This window comes from Hippoglossus stenolepis, chromosome 12 (assembly GCF_022539355.2).
Source record: "Hippoglossus stenolepis isolate QCI-W04-F060 chromosome 12, HSTE1.2, whole genome shotgun sequence".
Lineage (NCBI taxonomy): Eukaryota > Metazoa > Chordata > Actinopteri > Pleuronectiformes > Pleuronectidae > Hippoglossus > Hippoglossus stenolepis.
The window spans coordinates 2,105,368-2,130,174 of NC_061494.1; the positions used below are offsets into that span (position 1 = coordinate 2,105,368).

At 39.2% G+C, this 24,807-nt stretch overlaps 2 protein-coding genes across 2 annotated transcripts in view; both read left to right on the forward strand.

Annotated features, from left to right (window-relative positions):
* The first annotated feature begins 766 nt into the window (after positions 1-766).
* On the forward strand, positions 767-12,742 carry vax1 (ventral anterior homeobox 1). The gene is made up of 3 exons (XM_035171751.2): positions 767-2,166; positions 3,897-4,084; positions 8,764-12,742. The coding sequence occupies exons 1-3, from the start codon at positions 1,953-1,955 to the stop codon at positions 9,307-9,309; spliced, it is 948 nt and encodes a 315-aa protein (XP_035027642.1). The 5' UTR covers positions 767-1,952; the 3' UTR covers positions 9,310-12,742.
* Positions 12,743-22,391: 9,649 nt separating this feature from the next.
* atp6v1ba (ATPase, H+ transporting, lysosomal, V1 subunit B, member a) overlaps positions 22,392-24,807 on the forward strand; it is a 30,843-nt gene continuing 28,427 nt past the window's right edge. Inside the window, exon 1 of the mRNA XM_035172665.1 lies at positions 22,392-22,600. Within this exon, the coding sequence (XP_035028556.1) occupies positions 22,492-22,600 (109 nt within the window). The 5' untranslated portion in view covers positions 22,392-22,491. The remainder of the gene's footprint in view (positions 22,601-24,807) is intronic.

Here is a 24,807-nt window from a genome sequence, read left to right on the forward strand (position 1 = left end):
GGGATACACAAGCCTTTTGTTTACGAGGACCTACTAAAGGAACCCATTATCTACAAGTGAAAACTCAGAAATTCTCTCAAGCATTATATTAGCAAAACCTGAAATACAAAAATGTTATATTATTCATATTCTAGGTTTGAGTGTGTGATAGTTTTAGGGATGTAGAAACCAAACATCGGTCCTTTCTCCCCTTCAGCCATTGTGTGTCAATGAGAGGCCAAGATGCTGCATCCTCAATCTATTTCCCAGGCTGAGGCTCTGCACCACAGCTTGAGAAGCTCCGGTCCCCTTTAGTCGCTCCCTTTTTAGCCTCCTTTTTACCTCCCTCAAACAATAGATCCTGCCCCACTCCAAGCAGCAGCCCCCCAAACACTCAGTGAATAAAGTTAGTCCAACATGCAGCCCTTAAACCCACCCAAAGACTACTGCCGGGCAGCCACACTCACAGAATTGTTTGTTAATAGTCCAATTAGATAATTGCCATCTTTCACTCCTTTTCCTCTCTGTTTCCCATAAAGGCATGAATGGCACTCAAGGAGGGGGGCAGGTTGAAGAGGGCTTCTGGCCAGCTAAGGTGACAAGAAGGGCCAGAGAATGTTCCTTGCACTAGGCCACTGGTTTGAATTGAATCATTGTGGCCTAATCAATGGTCTTATTGGATTACTGGCCACTGCTGTGTTCAGAGATATTGTTGCACTGACAATGAAAATAGCTAAGAGTTGGTGGTAGGGCGGGTGGGTGTGTGGTTAGTGGGCTGGAAGGCGAGTGGTGGAGAGCGGTAGGGGCCATTCCAGGGGTATGCATGAGTGAGAGAGAGTGTTAGCAGTCTAAGCACTAATGACAAGTTTTATTCTCCTGTTTTTGTCTTTTTAAAATGTGGAGGTTAAGACTATGAGAGGTGTAGATGGCTTCTGGGGTGCAATCATTTTAATACTGAAGAATGTGGCGTTAGCGGCCAGGACCTCGCTGGGCTGCTCTGAATGAACACAGGACGACACAGGAAACTTTAAAACAATTCCCGTCAAAGCAGAGCCCCGCGTTGTTGCTGGGCTGAAACTCGCTGGCTTGTCATTGCCTCCAAAAATTCAGATTGAAATGGATTTGTCTGTTATGCCTTTTTTTCCCACCTATCCCTCTCTCTCTCCCTCTCCAGCTCTCTCCCAGTGTCTCTTGCCTACAATAGCATAGTGGCGAGATCTGCTCATTGCAGAATTCCGTTGATTGGCGAGAGAGCCAAAGGGAAAAACGGGATCAAAGTTCGCTGACATGCTGCGGCGATCAGGTGCACTGTGAGAAGTCCGGGGGGAGGAAAAAAAATGTCTGGCCGTGATCTGCGGATGGAAGAATGAAGCACCCGGGAACTTTTTACAGATCTGGAAGAGTCGTACCCCTGTGATTGTGAGCATTCATGTGGGGTTCAGGGAGGCTTGGTTGCGAGACAAGACCAATCATTTGTCCTGATTCCCTGGGCTGAGAGGAGGCAAACAGAGGGGGACGGGACGAGCAAACCCCTCTATCAAGACCTGATCTATTTCCCCAAACAATTTAGTGTATTCATGAGGTTACGCAAATGTGGAGGCAGCGAAATTACCGTAATCAATTGAAACAGCAAGTGCGCTTCCATGGCTCTGATTATGTGAAGATCATCTATCAGCCTGATGTCTATGTAGCGAAGAAAGGGGGGCACTGAATTACTGTTGAGTTTCAGTGAGAAGTCCATGATCATTGGGCAAAGGGAGTTTGGTCAGTGATAATAGGGCTCCTTGGTCTGGCGACAGAAGTATTTTTCCAAACATTAGATAGCTGACTCTGTCCTGCTGGAAGGTGCTGTTTTGAAACTAAAACCCACACTGTCCAGACGATCTGGTGTGCCGTGCTCTCCCAGATATCCTTTTTTTTCACTTGACAAAGGAAAAAAAAGGCGAACCGCAGGTCCTGAGGATAAACTGAGGATGGAGGTCAGGTACAACCAAGAGACGGAAGGGATGGTGCTGAAGAATGGACTAAAGGAGGGAAAGGATGGCAAGGACTCCCAGGGCAGCTTGTCCAAAAGCTTCCTCAAGGAGCAGCAGGACTCCTTTTCCCCTTCTGGGACTCTGGACAACTGCGAGAAGAACAGAGGGAGCACAGGGGACCCAGACTACTGCCGGAGAATCCTGGTCCGAGGTACGGCTCTTTCTCTCTCTCTTTTTTTGTTTTTACAACCTTGAGGTTTCATACTGTAGAGAAGGCACAGATTTAATCTGAAGTAAAATAAACTGCCGTTAGATTTACATGAATTTCACAATTAGCAAAATGTGAGAATCTTCCAGAACAAAATTTTATTACATTTATAATAACAGACATTGTTTTTTGGTTCATTGACTGAAGATGGACAATAACAACAAAATATTCCTTTAAATGAAAAAATCGGTAATGAAAACAGTTTTTTTAAATGTATATCTATGGAGCCTTTAGATAAAGAGACCCCTGTTTTTGTTCCTGCTCTTCAGAGTGAGATATTAAAAAAAAAAATGTTACTGTTGTTATTTGTTAAATATGTATATTTAATAATAGGCCATGAGATTAGTGATTTTATATTTGACTTTTTTAAAGTAAAACCACAAGCTGAATCTTTCTTATGAATTCGTACCTTAACTAATGTAATTCTTTAAAGTTTAATGTTAGTTATTAAAATAAATAAAACAATCATGTATATTTCCTTGGTTAAGTTCAAAGGTGTGACACAAATTTTAAGGATAAAGAAGGCTACATACAGCAGAGGTTTTATACTATATGTACCGCCTTATACTACTTTCAGGGGCATACATATTAATATTAATAATATTTAAACACAAAAAACGGAAGCTGTTTATAAAGTATTGTATAGAAATATATAAACCACACATGGAACTGTGTAAATGACTGTCAGGTGCCTATAGAGAGTATTTCCTTCATGCACACTGTGTGTGTGTGTGTGTGTGTGTGTGTGTGTGTGTGTGTGTGTGTGTGTGTGTGTGTGTGTGTGTGTGTGTATGTGTGTGCGTGTTTGTAATAAACTAATAATAAATATAAGTTAATTAAAAACAGAGGATTAATTACACAAGATATTATGAGACAGAGCAAACTGACTCCCTAAATTATATTTTATATTATATATTTTAATTTGTTTAGTTTTTGGACAATTGTGTCATAGATTTGTATTTATTATTTAGTTTCTTGTTAGTAGCACAATTATTGTAAATTAATTTCTTGCAACACTCGAACCTGAAGTCTGAAAGAATTTTGCTCGATTTGAGAGGATGATACATTAAGATACCCTATTTAAGCTTTTAAACATTTTGCTCATATTTCTGATGACAGCACACACTGTTGTAATTTCTCTTGTGTGCTAACATGTGGATTAAACGAGTGAATTAAAATGGAACCACATGATGTACACGTGATTTTTATTTCCTGTTTTGTAATGTAATCTTCACTAATTGGATATGCACATTTGTCAGGAAATATAAATGTATTTTTATACATATTATTTGAATTGATACCAATAATAATAATAATAAGTATAAAAGTATTATCATTTAATTAAAAGACTATGACATATGTTTCTTATGTTAAATGTAATAATTTCAAACATTAAGTGTTGTCAGCTCATTGATATATAATTTATTTGTCCATAATTAAATCCACAAATACTTAAATTCAGAAAGTAAAATCAGTATTTGAGTACTTCTGTGCAATTGGGTGTATTCTGTGTTATTGATACTGTTATTAATAGTATTATAATTTTTTTGATAACTGTGCTGTTTATTCCTATATAATAACAGGAAATTATATATTTTATTTGTTTGTTTGAATTGTTACTTGGTTGCAATCTTTGCCTCAACCGTGTTGATTTAGAGTGCTTATTGTTGCAGATGCTAAAGGCTCCATCCGAGAGATTATTCTGCCGAAGGGTTTGGATTTGGACCGGCCCAAAAGAACCCGCACCTCCTTTACTGCAGAGCAGCTCTACCGGTTAGAGATGGAGTTCCAGAGGTGCCAGTACGTGGTTGGGAGGGAACGGACTGAACTGGCCCGCCAGCTCAATCTGTCTGAAACTCAGGTATGTATTCATCACACTGGTCCCTGCTCATTTTCTAAATTCTGAATTTATTCTGCTTAAACAGGAAAAGCTATGGTGCAAAAGACTCAATTGATTGATTTGTTTTTAAATGATTTAAAGTAATTTAATGTATTTTGTCTATTTAATTTCACCCACTGTCTATTTTGACTTCAGACAATCGCATTACAATCTATGATGACCACTCGCTTTGTAACAGAAGAAGGGGATTTTACCAATATGATCAAAGTCAATTCATATGATTTGTAAGCCCTGACACAAATCACTAATCAATTTCAAGTCAGACAGAACCTATTAATCGAAAGTGATTATCTCACATATTAAGGAGTTTAAATCAGAGATTGAAGTGAGAATTCTGTGTTTCACAGCGGATCATGTAAAAAGATATGGGCCTGTTACTACAGATATGAATGAACATTTAATGGCTCCAATAATCAATAACAAATAGTTGTGCTTTTGGTTGTATTCACAGACTTGCCAGTTAATGTAGGTGCGCTTCTAATTCAACGTTTTGACCATGAGAGCTGTGGTGATTCTTTAGTTTGTATTTAGGTCAATGAATACACCACTGGACAATATTGAATTGGTTTGTAGTAAATGAAATCAATTGTTCTTCTGGATTCATTTCATGTAGTGGTGATTCGGCTTATGGAGTGTTATTTGACAATATTGCCTCAAGCTGCTAAAACGAAATCTGCCGTTGGAAAAAAAACTGCAGACTTCCTACTCATGTCATATGTCTGGGGTCAGCAATGGGTCACGCAGTGTCCGCTGTGGTTGAACTGCATTTGCACTCTTGCGTTTGACACCAGATTCCAGAGCACCACTCACCCTGTGATTTGGACTCGAGGGAGCCCCAGTGGTCTGCGCCGGAGCATTGGTGTTATTCACCTATTTATGTGTTTTTAAAAGTGTGCAAAACGGCTAACGGGGCCCTCGGCTGGGCCTTCGGTGTTAATGTGTTGTGGCTTTCGATGCCGTTGAACGATGTTGACCTAAAGTGGAGGTCTTTGAGAAGACGGCCTTTTCCTTACAAAGTGACATCGCGAGCAACATCTTCAATCTGCGGGTTGATTTAAATCAACCCCACGGGTCCTATTTTACTACTAATTCTGCACATTTTACTTATTTGCTTAAAGTTTTAAAATTGTAACGTTTTAATAAGTTTATTGTTCATTTGAGCCACACAATTGTTGTTAAAGTCAAAACAAGTTAAGTGTCTTAAAAATTGTGCTCAAATAAAAGGTTTTATAGAAAACAACCTTTGTTTAGGCAGGACAAAGGCTTCAGGATTTTCTTTGTGTGTCTTCTTGTCCTGATGAAATACCTTTTATTGACAATAATGAAATTAACATTTTGTTTCCCCAGCACTAACAAGTTGTTTACATTACAGAATGACGGGGGTTTGCTGTGTGTGCATTGATCTTTGTTTAAGCTACTTGCTTCAACTTGTCATTGTCTGTGATCAGAGAATTTCACCCCAAAATGAACACGATTGTTCCCACGGAGAAGTCTTTAAGTCACAAACAGATAATATTGGATTGAGCGGCTGGACTTCTTCTCTTGACGTGAGATGGTTGTGAACAGAGGGTGAGGAGTGAAACCACAGACTGAAGAGAAAGGGAAAAAAAGATATTCAGATGTGATTGGACTGGGCAGCAGGATTGAGCTGGAGGCTCACTGCTGATTGGTACGTGAACATTTTGTTCCATAGGAAAGCAATCAGGTGAAATTACAGGAGATTTACAGGTACAATACACAGACAAGCCGGTATCTGTTTTAGTTTTGACATCAATTAAGACTATGTGGAACTGTTAAAATAACTGAATAGATCTGTCGAGCCAGAAGAATGACTTGATTAAACATGTTAAATTACAAGGTTGGCGCTTTTGCTACAGTTTAATCAGTGCTATCAAAATGAATGGATCATTTTTTTCCATTCTTAAGTGTGAAAATAAAATGAACACATTTTTTTCCCTTTATTTTGATATTACAAAACTGCTGGATATATGCTGTACACAGACTCGAAGAGACATTGGCAATATTTCTGAAACAAATGGAGAAGCTCATGATAATATCTTTTATATCATTTCAGAGAGATTTTCCTTTCTGATGTGTAATCATGGCAGCCTCGGATTTTTAAAAAGGGCAACTTCACTTTTGGGATTGTTCAGTTTCCGTCTGAGGCTCTGTGTAATCTACATGTTCAGCGTGAGGGAATCACATGATGCTAATTCCAGGAAGGTGCAGGTCTCTGAAATCAAGTGAATGGTGTTTGTGTCTGCACTTCTGTGCCTTTAAAATTATTTTGGCACATCATCTATATACAAACATAATAATGGCTGCAACTTACAGTTATTTAATTTATATAAATATTTTAACATTTCATCCATAAAATATCGGAAAGTAGTTTGAGTGTTCTGTAAGTTTATAATGGTGGTTTTCTCCAAAAACTGTATTGTGGAAATATAAAACAGAAGTCTGCTACGCCATTATCAAAATTATTAGATATTTATTCTCTGTCAGTTTCCACTGATAATCTCATCTTTAAATAAATCACCATCATATCACAATTTTGCAACATTAGAACAACAATCTGGTTTGATCGAGTAAAACCAACAAACCGACGGAATAGAAATGTCTAAGACAAATATTACACACGAGAGCTTGGATCTGCTTTTCGCAGCGTAAGAGGCTGAGATTGTTCCACAGTGTTCTGACATATGAAGTTCTGTGAGCCGTCTCCTCCATGAGGTTTGATCAATTACACATTGGACCAGATTTGATTGTGTGTCTATGTGTGCACATATCCCTGGATTAAGAGCTACAGTATGCATTAAAGAGTACCAGCAGCAATCTGAATGCAGCAGTTGGGAATGGGCAGGCACTTTGCCACTTATGCTCTCCGAACAAAAGCTTTGGATAATAGCTTTAACTTAATCTGTCAAGACACCGACTTGTATGGTTCATTGTGCAATTATCTCCAAGTACAGAGACGATCAGATTACTACTTATACTATAATCACAGCAAATATTATTGAAAGTGAATTATAGAATGCCGCTTTCCTTACAGCTATACCACAGACAATAGAAAAGTTTAAATTTTAATGGATTTTTCTATCCGTCACCTATCACAAAAAGGTGATGTAAAATAAGTGGGTGGGAGTAAATCACATGCGCAAGACTCAAGTCTAAATCTTTAAGTCACAAGCCAGTCCGTGTTCTGATGATCTGCTCCAGTTTCTACATTTAAATCAGTCATGTAAAGTGAGCTAACATGTTGCAGGATGCTCACACCTTAGACATCCGACTGATATTTAACATTAACAAGTGCATGTGTTATGTCCAATGGCAGCATGGAAAACAAATGGCCACAATTTGTCATAACATTCCGCTGATGTATACACGTCCTGAAGTGCCGTGGTGGGCGGATCGTCTCATCTCTGGTTGCCGGTGTTACTGTGTGTTTTGCTGCTCGATCTCAGTAATGTAGTTACTTTCTTCTTATATCTGATAATGACATTTAAAGTCATTTCCTCCTTTGAGTGACTTTATCACGTTTACATGCAATTCTGTTCTGCGGCGTACTTTAGCTTCTCAGTTAGCTATCTCTGTCTCTCACTTCGCTGCTCTCGCTTGCTCATGTTTCTCGTGTTGAGCCATTCCTCTGCCTTTAGTGATAATGATACATGTATTATTTAAATGTAGTTTATTTGTGGTTATAGAGGCGAGTCTTGGTGAATTAGAAATGCTCTGGGCCACGGAAAGTCAATCATTAGCTGCTGTAGTAATGTTATGTAGCCAACTCTAAAAGTGCCCTGGGAAAATTAGTTATAATTTGTGAAGTTAACGTGTTCTCCCCGTGTCTGCGTGGGTTTTCTCCGGATACTCAGGCTTCCCCCAGTCCAAAAACATGCAGATTGGAATTAGGGTTAATTAGAGACTCCAAATTCACAGTAGGTGTGGATGTGCGAGTGAATGGTTGTTTGTCTCTGTATGTTGGTCCTGTGATACACTGGCAATCTGTCTCTCGCTCAATGTCAGCTGGGACTGGCTCCAGCCCCCCCACCACCCTGAAAGAACGAATTGTATAGATAATGGACGGATGTATAAAATTGGCTTGACATTTCTATTGAGTAAGTCTATTTTCTTATGGAAACACATTTTTTCACATGCAATACCACATGGGAATTCTTTCTGAATGACATAACGTAGCTTAAACTTAACGCTAGCTTTCTAGCTAATGTTTGATCAGAAAAGAAATTTGCTAAAAAAACAGTGACTTTCTTTGTGTGTTTTGTGGTGACAGACTACAAAGCATCATGCTGTTCTCTTCTTACAACTGTCATCGCTATGACAACATAATATTTAAATCCAAATATTATTTTTGTTTGACTCGCCCCTTACATGATATCAGTCTCTTGCATTGGCCTCTGATGTTGTCCTGCATCAGTTGGCAGTAACTTTATGAGAATTTACTCAAAATCACCCAATCATGTCTCAAAAACAAAGCGCAACTTCACAATAAATATGCTAATATTTAGGTAAAAAAAGTCATCTGTCTAAAGTCTAAGTCTCAAGTCATGAACACTTCAAATCTTTTAGTCAAAACTAACTCGACTCTGACTTGACTCAAGTCTCTCATCTGTGTACCTCCCCAGGTGAAGGTGTGGTTCCAGAACCGGCGCACTAAGCAGAAGAAGGACCAAGGGAAGGACTCTGAGCTGCGTTCAGTGGTTTCAGAAACAGCAGCAACCTGCAGCGTCCTAAGACTGCTGGAGCAGGGGCGGCTGCTGACACCTCCGGGCTTGTCAGGCCTTCTACCCCACTGCAGCAGTGGCTCTCTGGGCTCTGCCCTGCGCCCTCCCTCCATGGCCATGGCCAGCAATGGCAGCAATAACAGCAACAGCAGTGGTGGAGGCAGCACTGGCACGGCAGGCGGCAGCCCTCCTCTACCCACTGTCACCAGCTCAGGGACAGTGGCAGGCCTGCAGAGCTCATCTGCAGCACACAGCCTCTTCAGTTTCCCCATGCCCTCCTTACTCAGTGGCGTCGCCACCCGCATTTCCTCCAATCCCCTGTCCATGGCTGGATCGCTGGCTGGAAACCTGCAGGAACTTTCCGCCCGCTACCTGAGCTCTTCTGCTTTTGAGCCTTACTCGCGGACCAATGGCAAAGAATCAATGGATAAGAAAATTCTGGAATGATGCCTTGTTTTCCCACAGATGGATTCCTGTTTCCTCTGGACATGTTTCGGTTGTTTCCTTGGCTTTCATTGTCTGTGTTTGGTTTTGCTCAGTCTCTACCATCTATCTGTGTCAAGTTCTGTAGCAGTTCATGTATTCCAGTTGCACATCTGGCACCTTGTACAAGGAGAAAAACAAAGACCTGTACAAGCTCATCTAACAAGGACAGGGTGGCAATGGGAGGATTTTGCACAAAATATTCATAAGTAACTAAAGATATACAGACATTTAGAAAGGCCCACTTTGAGGTGATCAATGAGGGATCTTTCAGGTTTCTGATTATAAAATCTGTAGTTCTATCTGTTGGTCAATTATAATCATTTAGACAGGGTCTTAGAGAACATGGCTGCTTCATGCCACAAAACCTCCACAAGGGGAAGTGGCACTTGGTTTACAGCAAGGGATATAGGATTGGTGACAGAAAGTGTGAAGTGATTGTACCTTATTGAATTTAGTTTCATTATTTGATTGTGTTGGGTAGTTGCATGTCACCGCAGTGAGTACATAAAGAGAAAGAGCAGCAGCAGTTTGTGAGACCCTGTCAGCAAATCAGAATGTTTAAAATTTGAAATGCGTCATAACTTTTTTTCAACAAAGAAATTGGGGAAGAAAAGTGCCTATGTTTGAAGGTCACTGCAAGGCCAGTGTCAGCGTGAAACCCAGTGCATTAGACACGCGAATACAATTTGCTTATGCAGATACCTCTTACAAATATTGATCTTACAAAAGAGATCATTTGTATATCCATTTGTATTAAATTTGGACCAAACCAAAACATAATCCAGAAAAGGTGTTGTCATACAGTATGATGGTTCAATTGTTCAGTGTTGTTTTCTCTGTGGTTTGGAGAAGATTTTTTAACATTTTACAACAAAATCTTCGCTTTGTGGCAATTTCTTTGTCAAGCTGCGGCACCTGACTTTTTTTTTTCGTCTGTGATTTTAATACCACTGGAAGTTCTCAGAGTTTCGGTGTACAGTTTTGATTTCATGTGGAAGCTAATTCCAGGAATGAGTTGCTGAAAGGGCGAGTCCTAAAAAGGGCTTTTCAGCATCAGTAAGCTGCTTGCTTTGTTGAACACTACAAGGTTTTTCATTCATTGAGGCTATAGTAACATTTCCTCTCTTTGTGAAATTTTCAGAATCCACAGCTTTCATAAGAAGATTTACGCAGACTGATGCATGTAAAGACTGAATGGAATTATTGTAGTATAAAAAGTACTGGAAATGAGAAAAGTACCTTAAAATTGTTATTTTATTGTAAATTATTCAATTCTGTAATTAATAGACTATTAGTGTCTGGAAAATAATGAATGAATGTATTTGCAGGGTTGAGGAATCAATCAAAAGCTCTTTGGTGCTGTCTTTGTGAAATATCTTGAAATTTGTGAAACGTGTGGTACAAATGTGCATATATATAATGTATATGGATACAGACAAAGTGTGATTTTCCTTTTTCTTTCATACATGTTGCTATGAATTGAGTTATGATAAATTTCATGACTGTTATACCTCCATGTTTTCTACACTATTTTTGGTAATATGACTTTCTAATGTTGTTATCTTTCGCCCTTTGATTACAGTGGAACAATATGTAGAGCTGGTGGTTTAAATTCAAACTTGTCTTATGATGGTAAGATTATAAAGTGGGTCAAGAGGTTTTAAAAAAAATTACAGTAAGACTAAAACTTTTAAATCAATTTCATTAGGACACCAATGTTGATCATCAATTATTTTTGCCATTTACTTTATTTATTAATACACAATGTCAGAAATTAGTGAAAAAATGACATGACTGTCCTTATTCCCAAAAGTCCAAGCTGATGTCTTCAAATGTCTTGTTTTCCTATGACCAACTGCCCAGAACCCAGAGTTATCCTGAGTTAAGATCTAAAATAAAGAAGGCAGGAAATTCCCACATTGAAATCTATAGAATCTGAGAATGAAAAAAAGTTCTTTGTCAATTTAATTTTGTATTCCTTTTTTATTATAAGCTCAATATTTGATATTTGTATGAAAGTGTTTTATTATTGTGACTAAGGGGAAACTAGTAAAACATCCAAAGGTCAAATAAAAGAGTTGCCAAAGTGTCCTTGGGCAAGATACTGAACCCCAAATTGCCCCTTCTCATAGAGAAAAGTGCTGCATATACATTAGATGCACTGTATGAATGTGTGTGTGAATGGGTGAATGTAAAACTGTACTACTAAGCGCTTTGAGTGGTCATCAAGACTAGAAAAGTTCTATATAACACAGACATTTACCATTTACTGCTGTGAGCTTAGAATAATAAGCTTCAGGAGCAACACTGAGTTTTGCTTCTCAGGCAGGCGGGCCCAAGTTTTTTAATAAGTGATCAACACATCATTCGGTCTAAACCAGAGAAAGGCTGTCACCACTAAAAGCTGAGCACTACCTTGATCTTGTATGTTTTGAGGGTTCAAAAATCATTTAGAGTGAATACTTCTCGTAAAATAGACTAGAATTGAACAACAATAAAGGGAAGAACAGTGTTTCCTCTAGTAAAAAACATCTATCAATAAAGAGCTCTGTCATTGAAACTAAATCATTTTAGATCCCTCTCTGTTTGGACAGCCATTATTAAAAAAAAAATTTTTTTATCAGGATATTAAATGTACAAAATTTGAGTTTTTAACATCAATCACAGTCAATCATTAATCTCACTCTCCACTGATGAAGACAATGACGTGTGGAGGAAAACTTTAGAAAAAGTTAATGAAGTTCAGAATTTTAAACAACTGTTTCCAAAGTTAGCACAACTGTCTCGTGTGGCATTCACAGTTTTAGTTTTGCTTGTAGTGGGAATAAAGAAACTTTCATTGTACCTCCCACTTCTGAAACCAAACCTATGCCCTGAGACGCAGTGACATTAGCTTACTGTTCACACTTAATCTGTGCACTTAATAGGAGTTGAGTCTGCAAGGGGACGAAAGGTCCTGGATGAGCCTGCTGTGTGGTGACCGAGGTATGCAGCAACAGAGCTTTACTGGTTGTGCCATCAAAGAGAGAAAAACATCTTTCCATGACACCATGAAAAGAGTCAGGTCATCTGTTTTGTTTTTTTAAAGTGTCTTAAATAAAAGCTGGAAAACACATTTTAGAGCAATATCAAATCATAAATCCAGAGCAACTGTATTCAAAGGAGTAGCAGAGGATATACACCACAAGCCCCTGTTCAGCAGCGTGGCCTCATCAGGATGGTGTGTGTCTGCTGTTGCCAGTGGTGAAAAGTGATGATATAAATGTAATCAAGTAGTGTACCTGTACCTGTATCTGTACATATTTCCAATCAATGATATTTTCCACTTATACAATTTGAATTCAGTTCAAAGGAAATTGTGCTTTTAATCCATAAAATATATGTAATAACTGTGCAAAAATATCCTGACTATGATTTGTACACAGAAAACATATCAGCCTAATTTTAAAGTTGTTAAATTGTACTACTATACTTTGCAGACATCAAAATGCTCTTCTGCCTGATTAGTAGCAGTCTAAAATATAACACAGAATAATACAGCACTTTGTGGCTGTTATAAGGACTTTTCCCACCACTGGCTGTGAACAGAAGAAATGGACCTCAGAGCTGGATGGTCTTGGTGCAAAGATGCTGCCGCAAGTTTAAGTTTGTTCTTAATATTCAGACAATTTAGTGATCTGTCGGAGTTGAGCTCTGCTTCTTACAGCAGAGTAATCCCGGCAGAATCGCAGGGACTGTCCGGTAACAGAAAAAAAAAACTGAGGCCCTTTTGTGAGCGGAGCCAAAGAAACCAATCCTCCCCACTGTGTCTTGGGAAACTCCCCAGAAGAGAAAAAAAAAGGTCACACTTAACGCCTCCTACCCCCTTTCCAACCCCCACCGCCACCCCCACCCATTCTCTCCCTTCACCCCAAAGTCCAATTAGAAGGAAGGTCAGGGATGTTTTTGTAAGTGGGGGGTTTCAGGGAGGGGAATGCAGGTTATGTCTGCAGGCGCGGGGCTGTCACAGCTTCAGACCACCAACACATTTTCTCCCATCACATGGTCCCTCCTGTCTTAGAGATCAGGTTCTTGGAGGTGGAAGTAAGGCTACACCCTGTTTTGTTGTTAGTATCTGTTTTTTTGTGTGAGTCACATAGTGGACCTCGGGATTAACAGGCTGACAAGTCTTACTTTAAAAAAATCTACCTTGTAGCACATTGATCTGGTCACATTAAGCTGTGCAGTGCAACAAATACAGAGGATTCCCCTCCCAGCCTCCCAGGCCTGTGAAGCAGTGTGGTCACTCTGCTTCTTCACAGATTAATTAATCCCATTAAGTAATCAAAGAAGTGAGGGGAGTGTAAAAAGAAAGGTTTCTACTTTTGTATTCAATAAAACACTTAATATAGACACATGAAGTAATCAAAGTTTCCCAACACGCTGAAATAAGACAATGACATAAGACAATGTTTAATTGCACCCTCACTACTGACACACAGTTTGAGGTTTAAGTACCAAGATTTATTTTTGTCAATCAAAGTAGACCAGGACTGTAAATGGGTACGCTGGCACAAAATCCTGGTGCGTAGTAAAATAGGCTGTCATATTATTTGCAATGGAGCTTTTAAGTAAAGCTATTGTCATTTAGCAATGTCGCTATTCTCTTTGATTACTTCCTTAGTCTTTTGTTTGCAAGGTGCACTATTAATTGTTCCATATTCACAACAGCTATGCTTGTGTAATGCTTGTGTAATTTATAATCTATAAATTCTGTCGTTGTTTTGGATCAGTCTCAAAGATCAGTACAAGCTAGCTAGCTGGTGAATATTGGAGCATGTAACATGCTTTTCCCACTGACCCCAAGTTGTCCCAATAGAGAACAATAATTGTACATTGTAAAGTTTTAAGGAAAAGATCAGTTCAGGTCTAAACGTTAGCTTGGCTCTATCCAAAATAAAAACCACAAAACCAAAAACCCTTCCAGCAATAAAGCAGTAAAATTGGACACAATTCCCCAAATATAATAAAAAATGATTTACAAAAACTCCACAAATGTAGGAAAGTAAGTGTGGATACGAAACTAAAAGTATGTTAAAATATCTTAATAGCTGTTAATAAGAGATGTGTTTGTTTTTTTAAGAGCACTATTTGACTGCTGTGGTGCATATTAAATTGATTTGAATAAATAAAAGATCAGGTGTGAAAAAAGTAACTCCAACTAATCAAAAGCTGCCTTATTGTAACTTAGGTGAAAGACATTTACGACAGTTGTGCTACAGCTGGAAAGCCAGTCCCTCACTGATGGAGCCCCAGGAGAATTCTACCTGACAACACAAACCAGAGTACACTTCAAATAAAACACTAATAAAATAGGCCACCACACAAATGTGACATTCTGCAATTTCTCTGACCCTTCACTTGTTTACAATGAATCACACAAAGGCAACATGATGCCGCCACTGTCTGTGAGTTATATAACGCGCCAGTGTTTCAGATTAAGAGGCATTGTGAGGACGACAACATCATCGGCATCCTGTCCCACCATGCTGGCTCTCCCTTTTACTCAAGCAACAAGTAAACCATCAATGTGGAACAACGAAGCCCCCTCTGTTTCTGTTTCCTTTTTGGTACCTTTTATACAGAATGCTGAAGCGAAATGGCACAACAATCCCACCTTTAGCCGCTGTATGAACAGGGCTAATATCACCATCAAAGTAAATGGGCCGCACTTGTGACTGGAGGTTACCACCAGCTGCAGCGTTGGAAACATAGAGACAGGATTCGAACCCGGAACCACATGACATCAATTCTACAATCAACAATACAAGCAGGAGGGTGTAAATAATAAAATATATAATACTAAATCAAAACAACTTGTTTTGTATAAATATCAAGCTTCAACTTTTGAATAGACAGTGTGCACAAACCTACAAAAACATTTATATCGTATCGTATTGAACACCAACAGAGTCATATACTCTATAAGGGACAAATTATAACATTAATATTGCATATTTTTTATCCATGACTAGACAACAAGAAAATCTACTCAATAGTTGGCTGTATTTCCATTGTAGTAAATAAGGTAATGTCCAAATGAAAAAGCTCTTTAGGAATATGAACACTCAGAAGAATTCCAAGTTGCATTTGATTATATCAACAAAGATACTGTCAACAGACAGCACAATGATAATGTATATCATTGCACATTATATTCAGTTCCTGAGTTTTTGAATGCTTAATATCAGAGTTTGAAGAATGCTCAACAATACTGGATGACGTTCAGCGACTTCTGAGATTGAGGAAGGACTGCAATGAAACTATGGTTAATGTCTAAGTAAAGTTTGGCTGAAAAACCTGGTTAAAGCTACATTCACGTTTTTCTTGGTCACCTAAGATGAACTCCACAACAAATTGAAAATTGCACAGATTTGACACATGTTCTTTTTATTATGGCTTACATGTTGGCAAACATTTGCCTTGATGGGAAGCAACTTAACATTCATAACACTGATTGACCTGCTGCCCAAAACTCATGTTTAAAAGTAGTTTTAGCCTCTTTACCTGTTGCATCTCGTATTCAGTGACATTATGTCTCTGTCAGTGCATCATGCGATGTTCAGAAAGGTAAGCTGTGAATGTGGAGGCAACATTAATCTTACTTGTTTGCTGCCTTCAAATGGGGCCATGTTCACTGTGTTCATGAGATGAGTCTATGGCTGTGTCTCAATCGGTCGCATAACCTGGTCTACGCAGCCGACGACGGCTGCATCCTCCAACGGCTGCATCCAACAGCCGAGTAGAAAATGTTCTTCGGTGGATTCAAAACGTCAAAAGAATGTGTTTTAGCAGTTCGGTTGAGTTCTTAGTTTAAAAATGAATTCTTCTGACGTTTGCGTTTCGCTTTGTCACTAAAGAGCCTTCGAATTGAAACAGTCTAGTTGCACCGCTGTGACGTAAATTGGTCCACAAATGCAGCTTCTGAAGGATGCTGCCCCGAATTGAGACACAGCTTCTATGAACCCCCTTTGAGGGATTCTTGATCTTGGACCTTGGATTTTTATTAAATGTCTCAAGTTATGTCTGGCTATGGACTTTTAAACTGTCTCATCGTTTTTCTTTCTCATTACACCTTTGCTTTTCCTGCACTGCTGCAAATGTTGGCTATCACTCTTGATGCAATCAGAAGTAAGTTCCAGAAATATTGAACCGGTGAGTGTGTCCAGCTGGATGATAATACATGGATCATTACATAGACATCGACACTGTGTATGAACAAGTAAGCAAAGCCTTTTCAACTAACTCTGCAATCGGTAAGAACTCAAAATGCATAGAAGTCATACATTTAAAAGAAATGCATGACAAAAAGCAGACTGAAACTTCACTGCTAGAGACAAAACTAAATGTTTTAGTTTCTGCTGATAGTAAAATTGGAATAAATCGAACTAACTGCTAAAGCTACATCAAAATCAGGGGCTAGAATAAACATTGGTTCCACTTCACTAAAAACAGCTGCCTGCTCATGCTGGGAAACAATTGATGAGAGCTGTGAATCTGAACCAAAACACTCATTTGGGAGCAAGAAAGCAAAAGCTAAAAGAGTGTTTTTGCCTCTGTCTGTGTGTGTGTGTATTTGTTTGGGACTTTATGAAGTCACGATGAAGCCAGTAAATGGCGTCATGAATAGTTAAAAGAGGCGAGGTATGATACAGGACTATAGACACGACCTAAAGCTTATATAGACTGAAAAATAATCTATGATCATATGGCAGGAATAACGCAATCGTGACATCACTATAAAGTCAGAAAAGGACGTCATATAGTGTAGTAATGCATTGACTTTTGCTTCGTCATGATGACATCATTAGGAAATGGTGTTGGCATAACCTAATTGGGGCATATTTAGTGCAGAGGGTATGCATTGCCCCTCCGATGCTTGTCATTTAAAACTGTGGATTTAGGCAGTTTTAAAGTTATGGGGAGATATTGGTTTCGGTAAAAAGAAAGAGTCCTCAGATGTACAATCAAACCACCCCATCACCACAATCTCCACAAGACGCTGGACTCAAACATATGCTTTGCCTTTTTGCTTGATGGTGGGCGCGCTCGATGTTTGGTGCCAGCACGATCACCATAATGACAACAATCTTACAGTTCCCTGCTTGGGACACACTAAGCCTGCTTTCAAGCATACGTACCATGCTAGCTATCAATGCAATGCTAAAGAGAAGTACACAGGACCAGATGAACACACACCAGGTTAGCCAGCTGCCTCCGTCTACACGATCACAACAGAATTTCATGAGCTAGCGCCTGCGCTTGCGTGTTTGTTTGACAATGATTTCTATGGCTGGTGCTTCCTTTGCCGCATGAAAACCTGAGTTGCATCCAGCGCATAAGTGTGAGTCCAGCGTAAAGGACAGTGACACACTACCTCCAACAGTGGGATGAGGGGTTGGTTAATGTAGTTCCTGGTTACCATCAGTAATTTAACTTACATAAGGACACTGTGTGAGCCTGTTAACAACAACAGCGGCAGACATACAAAATTATGAATATTATGATATCTATTTTGCCTTGATGGTTGGATATGAAGTGCTTGAGGGATGTCATATCCCTCTGAACTCATCATAAAAGACTGAGGGACAAAAACAGTTTTTTCCAAAATGAGGGCACTGCTCCTGTAGGAAGAAGCCCTTCACTTGCATTAATTTGCTATTTTTTGCATGCAGCCTGAAACGTTTGGATGAGCTCTCCAGGGGCTGCCATCAGCCTCACCATGGCAGTGCTTACCACTTCAATCTGTAGTGCTTTTCCACCATCAGAGAGCTGTAGTGTGTCTGTATGTGATGTGTGGCTGCCAGCGTGTCGGTTGTGCGGGGGGCACGGTTCAAAATCATCTTCAAACACTCGCTTACAAGCTATTGTGCAGAACATGCTTCGTCAAAAGAGAATGGATCACAGCATCAAAAGTGAGAAAACAGCAAAGCAAGAGATTTGAGGGAGGAACGTGAGCGAAATCATTTCATTTTACTTGTCACTCAACCGTTTGCTCACCAGGACACACTGTTGGTGTTGTGTGTGTTAGAGGGACACACAAATACACACACAGAGCACATTTACATTGTATTCAACAGAGGTATTTAGGTCTTTGAGCTACAAATCTCTCAACATTTCAGAAAGATTTTACAGACTATCTTATGAACAGTGTCATTACTGTCAAATAGTGAAGGGCTACTTTTGTTCCCTCAACTCTGAGAAGAGAACCAGTCCTTTATTTCATGCACAGGTATTTTTTCATATTTTCACAAGAAGCCTCTCTGTCTTTCTGCTCTGTTCCCATTTTGCATTCTGTTGATGCAGCTTGCAGTTAATGTATAATTGCTCTGTGTACCTGTTGTGACAATATAACAAAATTGACATTTTAACAACACTCCCATTAGAACAGCAACGCAGTGATGACATACTGACTGATCTGCTGTTTAGAGCAGTCGTTTCCAAACTTGGGTCAGGGTCCCTTCGAGCATCTTGAGAAACCAGTGTTTGGGGGTAAAAAGATTTTTTCCAGAAAAAAAAATCACAAGCCATTAGAAAGTGAATTTGAGCCATAAAATAATAAGAATAATAAAATAAAACGTCATCCTCCTTCAAATTGTCTCTGTCCACCACAGGAAACAATGCAACATGTGCATGTAGGTGATTTTTTGCAATCTTCGAATCAATATCTTTTATATGTTGCCGTCTCAGGGAATTAATGGGGTCACAAGTCTCTGGCACCTTTACTTAGGAGGTCGGGAGCTGAAGAGTTTGTGCAAAAACATTGTTCCCACTCATTAATAAAGTTCTGTATCTTCTTGCTCTCTGGGCCAATGCAGACTCTTTGAAACTCAACAGTTCCTGTAGAACTTAAAGCAACAGTGTAGGGAGTGTGGTATGACTGTGTGGAAACATTCACATGACAGGCATCATAATACAGGATATTTGCCAGGTTTTGCAATAATATTAGAAGCTGTGACAGGAAATTCATAATTAAAAGTATGCCACCATCGTGCTAAGGATATGTCAAGTGCTTGACATTTAATTAATTTAAATTTGTATTCAATGCCTTGCAACTTCCTTCGTCAATAATGACGAAAGGCAGACAAGCTGCTGTGGTTTCTTTTGAGAAGGAACTGTTTTCTGTTTATATCACTTGAGTATCTCTTTCTCAAGTGTGCGATAAAGGAGATTAACATCTAGTCCTACATAACAGATACTTAACTCTCCACTTTTGTAAGCTGCATCATCTCTTTTTTATTCTGTGCAGCATTAAAGTGAAATGAGAAAGTCACTTTACACTGGAAACAACCAGCCACCAACATGCGTCTTTATGCATAGTGCTATTCCAGCTAATGCCCTTTGTCATATGTCACAGCCATCTCTCTGAACACATTTCCTGTCTGGTTACTATCAAATAAAGGGAACAAACAAACAACACTTTAAGTTAATGACCTTGTGAGCACTGCCCTATGCAGTTCAAGGTGTGTGGGATTATTTGTATTGCTGCTGGACCAAGGCTACATTCAATTCAAATCAATTCAATTTTATTTGAAAAGCAAATCATAATATACATTATCTCAAGGCACTTTACATTGAAGGTCAAGACCTTAGATTTCTTTAGAGAGAAACCCAACAGTTCCCACTGTTGGGTGTCTCAACATATTCTATGTTTGACATTTTTTATTTCTGTCCACACAAATGTCTTGGCTCCCCTTTCTATACAGGGGTAATATATATTACTCACATACACTGTGCATGCATGTGCCAGTGTAAACAGGAAGGTATGCATCTCCTACACATATAAGCAGTTGTATTATTGCAAAATGCAGAAACTGCACAACAACTGTTAGTTAGACAACAGAGTCAGCAACACTTGTAGCTGAAAATCCATGTTGCATTTTACACTGGTGGCATGAGGCCGGTTGTTTTCATCTGGAAGAGGGTCATGTGATAGGAGCCTGACAAATGAGCGAGAGTTGATGCGTTTTCAAAAATGTGGATGTAGCCTAAGTCCCAGCAGGAAAGAAATCAGAGATATAATTAAACATGAATTACCTCCACCAAAGAAGTTATGTTTTCACCCCTGTTCATTTGTTTGTTGATTGGTGTGATTGTATGCAAGATTATGGGAAACTACTGGACAGATTTCCATGAAACTTGGTGGATGGGCAGGGAAAACCCCCCTAAAATGTTTTGGTGCAGATTCAGCATTTTTTTCTCCCCTCTTTCTTTAACATGGCGAGAAAGAGATTTCTTTGAAATTTCACTGATTTACGATGAGAAAATTAATAGATCTTAATGAAAAAAATCTGTCTTATGTAGAGCACTGATATCTTTGAGTGTGTGCAATTTTATAGAGCTTGACTGAATTTAAGCGGACTGTTGGGCATTCCATTCCAGTTAAATCCTTTTAGCTGCTTTAGTTTAATGGTTTACTGGGAAATATGAATAGAATGGAGTAATTAATAATATTTGGGTTAATAACACCTGGATTTTGCCTACCCAGACTAGTAAAAATGCCTGGGGTTAAAATGGCAGATATAAACCTCATCTGAAGAAAAAAATATTTTTCCCCTATAGGGATGAAAAAAAAAACTGCATTTTATATTTCCCCAAACATCCAACACTTGCTTAACTTTCAAAATGAAAAACACTTTTCCATGTAGCTCAACAGGCAGCATGCAACTAACTGCAGCTATAATCTTTTAACTAAAACAAACTGTAGGTCTCATATCACACCAATCCTTGCATCCCTTCACTGGTTGCCAGTTAAACTCAGGATGGATTTTAAGATTTTTTTTATTAACTTTCAAAGCTCAACATGTGCTGGCTCTTGACTCCCTACAATCCCAGTTGCAATCTGAAATCGGCCAGCCTGTCCTTGTTGGCTGTCCCTAGGTTAAGGCTGGCTACTCAGGGTGACAGGGCTTCCTCTGTCAGGACCCCGAGGCTCTGGGACACCTGATGAGATAAGGCTCAACTCACTACCTGTCTTTAAATCATGCCTGAAAACATAGTTTTATAGTACAGCATTTTTAAGATGGGATTTGTTCCTTTATTCTTTATTCCTTTTTATCGTATTTTTATTGCAACTATATTTCATGTAGTTTCTTAAATGGGTCAGCTTTTGACCCTGCTGCTGACAGTAGGTGTTTAGTTTAAAAAGGCATAGAGGTAATAATGTCTGATCTACTGAGCGGGCCACATGGCTTTCAGAGTACTGCCATACAAGCCAGTAGCCAATCAGATTTACCTTTAGCCTCAGCGTACCCTCAGGTTCGGATTTTCAACGTTATTGCGATTAAAAGGCTGAAACACCTGATGACGCCAAGGTACAACTGAAGATTATTATTTTCATTACAACAACCAGTCTGACTGGCGAGCTTAAAGGGATAGCTCACCCAAAAATGAAAATTCACTCATTATCTACTCACCACTATGCCGATGGAGGGATGGTTAAGGGCTTTGAGTCCACAAAACACTTTGTGGACTCAAACCTTAGGAGTTTCAGGGGTAAACAGCATTGCAGCCAAATTCAATGCAATTGAAGTAACTGGTGACCACTTCTTCAAACTTAAAAAAAGGTGATGATGGAGTTTTTTCTCTCCACAGTCGCCAACGTGCTGCTCATTGTGGGAACTGTTGGGTTTCTCCATACATTTTAAGGTCTCAACCTTACTATGTTAAGATTTGGCGCTTAACATTTAACAGAATTGAATACGTTTTATTTTTTCTCATTCATTTTTTGCCGTGGATTTTGTGAAGCACTTTGTAACCTTGTTTAGATAATTGCTAACCAAATTATTATTAAAGTTATTATTATTGTTATATTTAATATTAGCAACCTGAATAGGAATGCTTATACTTTTGGACTTCCTGTGGTGACACTGTTTAGTATTTCACTTACATGCTCTAGAAACGTGTCGTGATTGAAATGTGATACCAAGCTGAATCCTGTTTTGATCACACGCACGCACAACACGCGCGACCCTGGCTCCATCCAACTTCCGGTTCCTCAAAGTCATATGACCATTGCTGTGCTGTCATCTGCATCAACCAGCGTCAGTGAGCAAAGCGCAGCGAGCATCATCTCCTCTCGGGTTTCAACCTCTGTATTCGAACATGGCAACACTGGTGTCAAACAGGGCGATGGACGTGAACGGCATGGCGGCCGCAGCGAGGACTCACACCCAGGCTGTGACCAGAAACTACATCTCTCAGCCCAGGCTAAGTATGTGACATTAGCTGCTGGATGTAGCGGGTGGCTAGCAAGGGTGCTGCGTTCAAGGACACGGGGACGGTGGGGAATGCGACAATTTAGTAGGGAAATGTATTTAATGTCAACCTCCGGAGGACAATTGTGCAGACAAAGTGCAACCTCTGCCCCCTTCAATTATAAAATTAAGTATTATGGACTTTGACCATGAAATGTGGCTGTTTTCAGGATTCCAGGGACTTTTGGGTCTGGATGACTGGATTGGATTTGTAATAGTCTTGACTTTGCGCAAAATGTATTCATATGAGTACTGTTGCTGAGAGGGTGTAATTTAAACCTATGTGAGAGTGGAAACATGATCATAAAGTATAGAAAACCCAATTCACATGATGTAATTGTTGATATTCCCAGTGAACGTGAATGCAGCATGAAGGGGCAGTAACGCTAGTTAGCTAACAAGCGAAGAAGTCACTAAACGGAAATCACGATTATAAATAAACTCTGGTATTTTCCACTGGCTGGTGGTTTGTGTGATGATTGAATGATACTATAGACACCAATCGGTGTTTCACCTACATTTATAAAACCAGCCAAACCCACTCGTGCCATTTGCGACAGCCAGCTAAGCTAACATGCTACCTGGCTGAAGCTAACAGTGGCACGACGTACATTCATCGTTAAACGCTTCGGTTAAACGGAAAATGAATATTACTGTGGGCAAAGGATTTACATGTCGGGGTAAATCCACAATTGTCACTGTTGTTGTGAGTGTACAAACTCAGCGTCACGTCGATCTGACGCAGCTAAATGTCACAGCGCAGTGGATTAGCTAGCACAGGCAGTCAGCTGACCGGTGGCAGCCTCAGGAATGAATGAGATATCGGGAAATGATTGTTATTTTCTGATGTGCTGAGTTGAGATGGAAACGTGTCACGTTGGTTTCACTGCCCCTGAAGCTTTAAGTAACTGCGCAGCCATCTTATCGATGATGAGCATCGACATTTTGGCAGCATTAGCGTATTGAGGAACATAATGCTGACAGATGGACGATCTGTCCATCATGTGACTGGATCACATGAGTGGTGCAGGATGCAGTCGTCAGACATGGGAAGCTGCAGTTTAATATAACCCACAGTAGTTTGCCAGATCATTATTTTAGCGTAGTACTCTGTGTTGTGCTGTTGAATTGGAATGTTGCTTCAAATGTTTCTCAATACTGAGAAGAAAAGCATTACTTGTGACATTTCTTGCCATAAATATTGTTGTATACTGATGCAGTACTTTTTTATCTGAGGTTTCTAGGGTGAACTACATCATTGAGCCACTGAAAACCCATTCATTTGAGTTTTTTTAAGAAGTATAGGATGTAGAGTTTGGCTGCTCATTTTTTGTTGTAAGTGCTCGAAATTGTGAAATCAAATCCCACATATTCTGAAAACAGTGCTATAAACAAAATGGTCAGATTAGTTTTGCAGGTATTTATTCCCTAAATATTGAAAGGATGGGAAAGCAGAAGAGGGAAAGCAATAGGCCCAGCAGATTTATTTGATATTTAGGACTGCAACTAGTAATTATCATCATTGTTCTTAAATTGCTTGACTATGAAATGGCAGTAAAACTTTGGAAATGGCCATTACATGTTACATGACACAAAGAGAGCAGATGTCTTCAAATGTCTTGTTTTGTTAGGCCTACTGTTCAAAATACAAATATGTAATTTTGTATCATAGAATATTAAGAAATATTGAAGCTGAAATCATTGATATTTTTTTCATTTTCCTTAAAATAATAATTCACTGTTGGGCAAAAAGTTGATTATAATTTTGTCAGGCAATTAAAAATGTCATCAGTGCTGTTTTTCCGAAAAGCATATGAAGTCAATGAGGTACATTTTGATCCTGGAAAATTAAAATGATTAAAAAACAGTTTTGTTTGCCACATGAATTATAGATTTAAGTGCAGCCTAAAACTGACTCTTAACATGGAAACTAGAAATCTTTTTTCTGTTTTCTGTATCATCTAAATGATTTCCTTTTGAATATATAACTCAAATTAATTTAACTGAAAGTCCTGATGTATCCAGAGTTAACCCAAAATTGTATTGAGTGGGTTAATCTGTCTGAAATTTCATTAGTCTGAAGAGTTTGAACATTGAGCGTTTTAGCAGTCCGTGATGGTTCAGGTTTATTAGCACTTGCATGATAAGTGTGGATTATAGCGGG

What these genes read in the sequence shown, in the direction of transcription:
- vax1 (XM_035171751.2), top strand. Translation starts at nt 1,953, where the DNA reads ATGGAGGTCAGGTACAACCAAGAGACGGAAGGGATGGTGCTGAAGAAT. An exon ending in CCGGAGAATCCTGGTCCGAG is followed by an intron (nt 2,167 to 3,896) that starts GTACGGCTCTTT and finishes TTATTGTTGCAG; the next exon opens with ATGCTAAAGGCTCCATCCGA. An exon ending in TCAATCTGTCTGAAACTCAG is followed by an intron (nt 4,085 to 8,763) that starts GTATGTATTCAT and finishes GTACCTCCCCAG; the next exon opens with GTGAAGGTGTGGTTCCAGAA.